Source organism: Entamoeba histolytica, genomic scaffold, assembly GCF_000208925.1.
Source record: "Entamoeba histolytica HM-1:IMSS scf_1104750516581 genomic scaffold, whole genome shotgun sequence".
NCBI classification, from domain to species: Eukaryota; Evosea; order Mastigamoebida; family Endamoebidae; genus Entamoeba; species Entamoeba histolytica.
This window is the reverse complement of record NW_001915208.1, coordinates 1-8,021: the sequence shown is the minus strand read 5'-3', so window position 1 is coordinate 8,021 and position 8,021 is coordinate 1. Positions and strand designations below refer to the sequence as shown.

The following is an 8,021-nucleotide window of genomic DNA, read 5'->3' as shown; positions in this document are numbered from 1 at the left end:
TTTTTTGTTTTTCATATAAACTATTTAATTCGTTCAAATGAAATTATATTATAACATAAAATGAGTGAGTGAATATTAAACTATTCATTATTCTTCAACCTTATCAATAATTATTATTTTAGACTTTGAGTTATATAATTGTTAATAAATAAAAACCAATTTGATTTAACAATTTAACATGATAAAGAGAAATAAAACAATAATTAAAATAAAAAAATGGGTTTATTCAGTATTTAATAAGTTCAATAGATGTTATTTCATTTGAATTGTTGATATAAATGACAGTTGATTTGAATGAAATAGTTGTAGAATATTTTAGTTTTGGAGTTACTGATTGGTGATGAGGGTGATGCATCATTTCAATTTTACTTAACAAAGATGAGTTTGGTTGGTTGTCTTGGACTATTTCTTCATTTATTTGTTTGAAAGAATCAAATAAGAGAGCAGATATTTTAATTCTTTTGAGTTTTTTGCAGTGATAAAAGCAATAACAATCGAGTTTTTTAATAGTTGATGGAATAACAATTTCTTCTGAAGAACATCCATCAAATGCTTTAGTTCCAATGATATCTACACAAGAAGGAATATTATTTCCATATCTCCTTCTATCATGTCTTGTGTAAATGATATGTTCTGATTTAATTCCAATTTCTTGTAAATCAAGATGTTGTTGATAAGAAAGAGTTCCACGAAAATAATTTCCTTCATTAAATGTTATTATTTTTAATGGACATTTTAAAAATGCTTCTTGATGACATTTGGTTTTAGATGATTTAAACATAATTCTTGTCAATGAATAACATTTTGAAAATGATAAACTTTGAATGTGTTTCAAACGTGATGGAAATTCAAGACTCTTTAATGAAGTACAATTTGAAAAACATAATCTTTTTATTAAGACTAATGATGTTGGTAATACAAGATTTATTAAAGAATAACAATTAGCAAAACAACCTTTTTCAAGACATTTTATATCATCAATTTGTACAGAAGTTAAGTTTGTGCATAAAGCGAAACATTTAGATGGTAATATTTTTGATCTAGGGAAGAGTTGTGAAATATGTATTGACTGTAAAGAAGTGTTTGCAATGAATGATTTAGGACCAAAATGAATAGTTGATGATTTTAAAGATGAAACATTAATTTTACTTCCACAATAAGAATAAATGGATTTTAGATTAGAGAAAACTTCATTAATTGTCAGTTTATTACAATGTCTAAAACATGACTCTTCATACTTTTGGACAAAATCTAATCCTTCTATCTCTTTAAGATTAGAACATGAAATAAAACTATATGCTGGAATTGTGGTTAAATATGTTGAATATTTCACTGTCATAAGTTCTTTACATTTACTAAAACAACTCATTCCAAGACTTCGGATATTTGAAAGATCAACCTCTTTCAAATGTTGACATAATTCAAATGCATGTGATCCAATCTTTCTAACTGAATTTAAATTAATCTTTTCTAAATGAATAAGATAATAAAATGCAGATGGTTGTATGATTTCAACATCTGAAGATAATACAATTTCTTTAATTGATTTAATTCTATGTGCTATACTTAAAAAGGGAATACTCATTAAACCATTCACAATTAATGTTTGTTGTGATAAGTTTAAAAGACTCTTTGTTTCTGAACAAACAATATTATCAATAACTGTATTTTCTTCTTTGTGTTTTAAAGGATTAAATAAAGTAAAATCCTTATTTACTATATTACAATTACAACTAATCCCATTTAATTGAAGAAGAGTATAGAAGTTATATGATACATCAACATTAATTTCTTTTGATCCTTCTGAAATAGTTATCTTTTTTAAATTAGTACATTCTTGGAAAGCATTTAAATCCATTTTTTCTAAGTATTTTGAAAGAGTAAGAGCAGTAAGACTATCATCATAAAACTGTGTACCTTCAATTTTAGTTATGTACGAAAGATCAAGTTGTTTTATTCCACATCTATCAAAACAAAATGGTGGTAATTCTCTGATATGATGTCCAAGAATAACACTATTAACAGTATTGAATTTAAAACATTCGCTTGAAAGTCCATAAAAATTAGAAACATCAACAACATCAATTGGTTTAACGTATGTAGAAAACCCAAAATAAATAACATCTCCTTCTTCTTTATGAAAGTCTTTCATTTGAGTATAATTCAAATAAAGTCTTTTAAATATTGGTCGTAGAGAATAATAAATTTGATAATATTTAACTGTTTTTAATCCACATCCATACCAAACTATGTATTTACTCATTCCATTTATCAACTCATCATATCTACTATATAAAAATTGACTTTCAATATTAACAAATAACTTTTTACTTTGTTTATTTATTGAAATAGGATTATAATGAAACATAGCTGGTATTTCTTTAAATTTGGAATTTATTAAAATAATATTCAAATAATCTTCTACTGTTTGTAAATATTTACAAACCACCATTAAGTGGTATCGGTCAAGTTTATGAATTACCATTTATCCTTTTCCAGATATATCACATAATCTCAATCTATCATTTCGTTATATATAACTAAAATAAATAGAAAATTCTGTTGTTAGAAAATGGAAATAAAAAAATCAATGAAAAAACAAAAAATCAATAAAAAAAGAACTTGAAAAAAAGTATATTATCAAATGAGATCAATTGTTCTCTTTTTGTTATTGTTAAGTGTTATTGCGGATGATGAATTTTATCACTTCAGACATGGATGCATTATGCACAGAAGAATGGTTAAAGCTCAAAGAATGACAGAAATGTTAGAAAAGAAACTCAAACAAACTAGAAAGATTGAACGAAGAATTCTTCATGAACTTGAATTAAATTACGAAGATACAGAGATGGCAACTACTCGAAAAGATAAGGTTCTTCTCCAACAAACAATTCGTAAGTTACAATTCCAATTAAGAAAGACTAGAAATGCTAAGCTTGAAATTTTGAGAAAATTACGAAAGGTTGCTGATTCATTAACTGGTGTAGAACGTGGAAGAATGATAAGAAGAAATAGACTAGAAGAATATGTTGATTATCATGGAAGTGACATTAGTAAAGAATATAGAAAAGTTAATAAACAAATTTATGAAATGGAAAAGAAATATGCTGTTGAATATGCTAAAGAAGCAGCTAAACTTGCAGCTAAAAATGCATATTCTAAAATTCAAGAAGCAGAAGGTGAAGATAAACCAAGTGAAAAAGATATAAAACATCAAATTGCATCAGCAGCAAAAGAAATTTATGAACGAGTTTATACAGAAATCATTCACATTATTAGAAGAAATACACTTCATGGTGGAAATATGAAAAGAATAGAAGAAAATACTATTGCTGAAATTAAAGTTTATATGGAAAGTATTAAAGCTGAATTTAATCATGAGAAAGGAAAACGTGAAGCAACTCAGACTGCTAATAAAAAAGCTAGTTCCACAACTTCTAAGTCACATAAAAAATAATAATATGTCTCAACTATAAATCAGTTTTGAGTAATTTAGTAATTCAATTAATGGTTTTCTTTGTCTTGTGGTTTATTAATATATTCAAGAAAGTCTTGATATAATTGAGGAAGATACAACTTTTCATCAATTTGTTCTTGGCTTAATTTCATTGATGAAACTGTTGGAAACTCCTTTAAGAAATCAACAATAAATGAAAATTCATCTTTGGTCACTGATAATCGTTTCTTTACTGTTTTGACAAAATCCCAAAACAGTTTGTTCACTGGAGAATTACTCATTGAATCAGGTAAAATATCATTCAAAACATCATTAACCATGTCAATAAGTTCAACTCTACCTTCTTGGGAAGTGCAAAATGATTTGTTAAGTTCTTTCTCAGTGATTTTTTCAAGACAATTATTTTCTTTGTTAAGTTCATAAATCATGGCTTTTAATTGTGAATGGACAAACATTAAAAATCTATGATATTCTTTAGGGATTGTCTCTTCATAAAACTCTTTGACATCCTCTGAATATTTTCCAGTAAAAGGTATTTTTTTAATGATTGCTTCAATATTATCTTCTTTAAAAATAGCAAAAGACTTAGTATTTCCTGCATACGAAAGGACATAATTTATATACCCATCTTCAGACATGCCTAATTCTTTTAAGAATGAAGAAAGACCATCATCTCTTAAAACTCCATTAACTTGATATTTATTGAATGTGTCTTTAATTATTTGAGCTGATTGTGTGTTTCTTTTTTGTTGTGTCTTTTTTTTAGACGGTTTCGTATTGGTTAAATCAATTGGTGAATCAAAGAAAGCATTAATTGCATCACTTATATCGGGGTATTGTTTTAAATAAAATTCAGCAACTTTTGCACTGTAGTTAATTAATGTCTTTAACTTCATTTATGTCTAAATCAACAAACGATGCACCTGTAGTTTTAATAAATGTTTCTATACTTTCATTGTCAATCTTTGGTTTTAAACGTCTTGGCATATTTATCAATTCTTTTTAAGTTTATCTTCAAATAAAGGTTTAATTGATAAAATGTTTTATATAACGTTATTGATGAAAAACTCAAAAGAAAGAACAAAATCATGAACTGTGGTGATAATCATCACTTTTACTCAACCAACTTTCTTTTTATGCAAATAATACATTTTTTAATAAGTGACATTGTTTTTTATTCTAGTTTTGATAAATACCAGTATGAGAATAAATTATATTCTGAATATATGAAATAATTTAATCTATATTCTTTATATTATACTTTATCTATATTCTTTTTTATTTTGAATATGAAATATCGTGTTAAAAATAATAATTGTAAAAGATGATAATAATAATAAATGAATTGGTGTTTTATTAAGATATTGTCTAATCATTTAATGGTATAAAAAGTACCAATTATTGAAGTAATACTCATTCAAATAAAAAAAAACAGATTCTAAAAAGAATATTATTGTTAGAGAATATAACAGAAGTAATACATGAAAAATATTTTAATTTCATAGTTACATATCAAATGTTTATTATTTACATTTTATATATCTTAAAAAATATTAACACAATGAGTTGTTTAATTTAATTATATTCATACTATGATATTCATTTTTTTTCTATTTAATTAGAGATTATTGTAGTTTGAATCTTTTAAATAAACATTTAATTGAAAATGAAGTAGTTATTAAATAAAAATAATATCAAATTAATGAATAACTGGGTTGATAATATTTAATAATGTATTTATTTTTCATTGTTTAAGAAGGTGTTTTATTCAAATTGTTGTTTATTTCATTCTTTTATAGTATTTGAGTATTGTTATATTTTGTTGTGAATTTATATATTCAAAATTGAAATTATTCTTAATATATATGATCTCTCATTTGTTTTGTATTGTTTTATTGTTTATTTCTTTTTGATTATGTGTTACATCAACGTTTATTTCTTTTTATATTATTTCTTAATCTAAATTTCATATTATTCCTATTCCTTGGTATAATAAAATGTAATTAAACAATTTGTTGATGTTATGTAATGAAGTATATATTGTAAAATTTTATTTTGTAATTATTTATGATATTTACTGGTTATTAACGTAAAATAATGAAGAAATGGAAATAATCCACAACGAAATTAAGGAAATAATAAGTTACATATTGATGGAAATGAATGAGAAAAAATCAGGAATGGTATTAAAAAACATTAAAGAAATACCAGATTGAATGCAAAACACCCCCGTAGTTGAAGGTGAGGACTTGTATAAATACTTAGGAATATGGCAGTCCGACGAAATTGATGACACCTTCAATTGTAAATCCATCAAAGAAAAAATGATGAAGAAGATGGAAGAAATAAACAGTGATGAAAGTAGTAATAGAAGATATATTACTAGAATAAACACGGAAGTAATCAATATCTTCAGATATTCAGCATCAGTTGTAAATTGGAAAGTCACTTAGATAAAATTGATTTGGAGATAAGAAAATATTTAAGAAAGGCAAAATACATTGGTGCCGGAAACTCCAAAGATAGGTTATATGTCCCTCTAGAAGAAATGGGTGAAGGATTAATAAATATAATGGACGAATATGTTATTGAATTAGTAAGAACAGTGATGCACTACTGTACCAGAGAATGTGAAATAGGAAATAACATATTAGAGAGATGGTACAATAAGAATGGAATATTGAATAGAATTAAAAAAGCCCTAGGTCATAAAATCCCAGAAACAAAAATAGAAGAAATAATAAATGAAGGGATTGAAAATAAAAAAGAAAAAGAAGTAGTAGTAGAAATAAAAAAATTATTGACCGACCAATACATCAAAAAATGGAAGTCCCATCAAATAAGCGGACACTTCAGAAGATGGTTCGAGTCAAAAGGAGTAGATAAAACTACTACAGTGAAAGCATGGAAGTCTATCAATATTAAAAAGAATGCATTCCTCCAATTAACTAAAATGCAAGATGGAGCAATATTTTGTGTGTATAAAAAAGCAAAAATAATGAAAAATGAAAGATTGAAATACTCAACACTTTGTAAAGACAATATAACAACAGTAGAACACATTCTACTATCTTGTATTGGTCATAAAAAATCACAAATGGAAAAACATGACCATATAGGCATTATAATATGGGAGGGATTAATAAGAAAATATACAGGAAATAATCAATATAAAAAACCACCATATGAAACAGTGTTCCAATATAAAGACATCACAATGATATTTAACAAACAAATAATGCATAAAAGTGATGGACAATATCACAAAATACCAGACATATATGTATTAGATAAAAAGAATAAAACTGGTCTATTATTTGATATGACAATTGTGGCTGATCACAATATTAATGGAGCCTATTGGAAGAAAAGGAATATGTATAAGGAATTAAAGAGTAGGCTAATGAAAATAGAAAAATTAAAAGATGTCAAAATAATTCCAGTAGTAATATCAATAAATGGATTAGTAAATAAAGAAAGTAATAGATTAATTAAATAATTAAAAATTGACATTGACATCGAGAAAGAAGTAAAAAACCATGTAATTAAAAACATGATTGATGTCATGGAATACTGCGGAGATCACAATCAAACATACTCCGTAGAGCTGCTAGAAGCTGACTTATTGATTTGGTTAGACTTAATGAGTCAGGAACAACAGAATCTAATTCTATTAATACTTAATTAATTGTTTTTTATTTATTATTAAAACAAAAATTAAAAAATACTAAAAATAAAATAAGCTAATTATAGAAAATAACAATATTATAATTTTATTATTATTATATTATTAATATTATTATATAATTATTGTTATTTTAAAAATAACAATATCAATTATTTAAAATAGAATGACGATAAAAATAATGATTGATTTGATATGTTAATAACGTGGATTAACTATTTAAACATTCATATTTTGAACTTATAAACATTAATTTAAATTAAAATGGAAGAGTTAATAAATAAGAACAACCAATTAATTAATGAAGTAGTAGAAACACTTCCAGAAATTCAACAACCAAATGATACTACTAAGAATTATAAATGTTATTTAGGGAGTATTAAAAAATTTGAGAGAAAGAAACAAGAAGAAGAGAGATTGAAAAGAATGAGAGTAATTGAAGAAATTCACCACATAGAAGAATGGACAGAAAGAAGAATAAATAATATACTATTTGATTCATATGTTGATGATTGGAATAAAAATACATCAGTATTTAAACAAAGAATAATGAATAAAAAACATGTAATAATTATTATTGAAGATTCAGAAGGAAATAAGTTTGGAGGATATGTTAATGAGAAAATTGATAAAGTTGATGATTATATATATGATTCCCAATCATTTTTATTTTCATTAGAATCAAAAGGAAGAATGGAAGGAATGATGAAATTTGATATTAAACAACCACAATATGCATTTTGTTTATTTAATCAATCAGATGATTGGCTGTTTGAATTTGGATATGGATTTGGTGATATTCGTGTTTATAAAGAAAATGATAAAATAATATCATATTGTTGTCAATGGTCATTTGATTATAAAGGAATTGAAAATGCA

General features: G+C 24.9%; 3 protein-coding genes across 3 annotated transcripts, besides 1 other annotated feature; 1 reads left to right on the top strand and 2 right to left on the bottom strand.

The window, feature by feature from the left end:
* Nucleotides 1-226: 226 nt before the first annotated feature.
* EHI_020090 (uncharacterized protein) lies at nucleotides 227-2,485 on the bottom strand (the record flags this gene model as incomplete). The annotated part of the gene is made up of 1 exon (XM_645116.2): nucleotides 227-2,485. One exon carries the CDS (start codon nucleotides 2,483-2,485, stop codon nucleotides 227-229), a length of 2,259 nt encoding a protein of 752 aa, XP_650208.1.
* A 159-nt stretch (nucleotides 2,486-2,644) lies between these two features.
* Nucleotides 2,645-3,515, top strand: EHI_020080 (uncharacterized protein; the record flags this gene model as incomplete). The annotated part of the gene is made up of 1 exon (XM_645115.2): nucleotides 2,645-3,515. One exon carries the CDS (start codon nucleotides 2,645-2,647, stop codon nucleotides 3,455-3,457), a length of 813 nt encoding a protein of 270 aa, XP_650207.1. The 3' UTR covers nucleotides 3,458-3,515.
* EHI_020070 (uncharacterized protein) lies at nucleotides 3,505-4,444 on the bottom strand (the record flags this gene model as incomplete). The annotated part of the gene is made up of 2 exons (XM_645114.2): nucleotides 3,505-4,324; nucleotides 4,374-4,444. 2 exons carry the CDS (start codon nucleotides 4,442-4,444, stop codon nucleotides 3,505-3,507), a joined length of 891 nt encoding a protein of 296 aa, XP_650206.2.
* Nucleotides 4,445-5,542: 1,098 nt separating this feature from the next.
* Nucleotides 5,543-7,155: a repeat region.
* The last annotated feature ends 866 nt before the right edge of the window (nucleotides 7,156-8,021 follow it).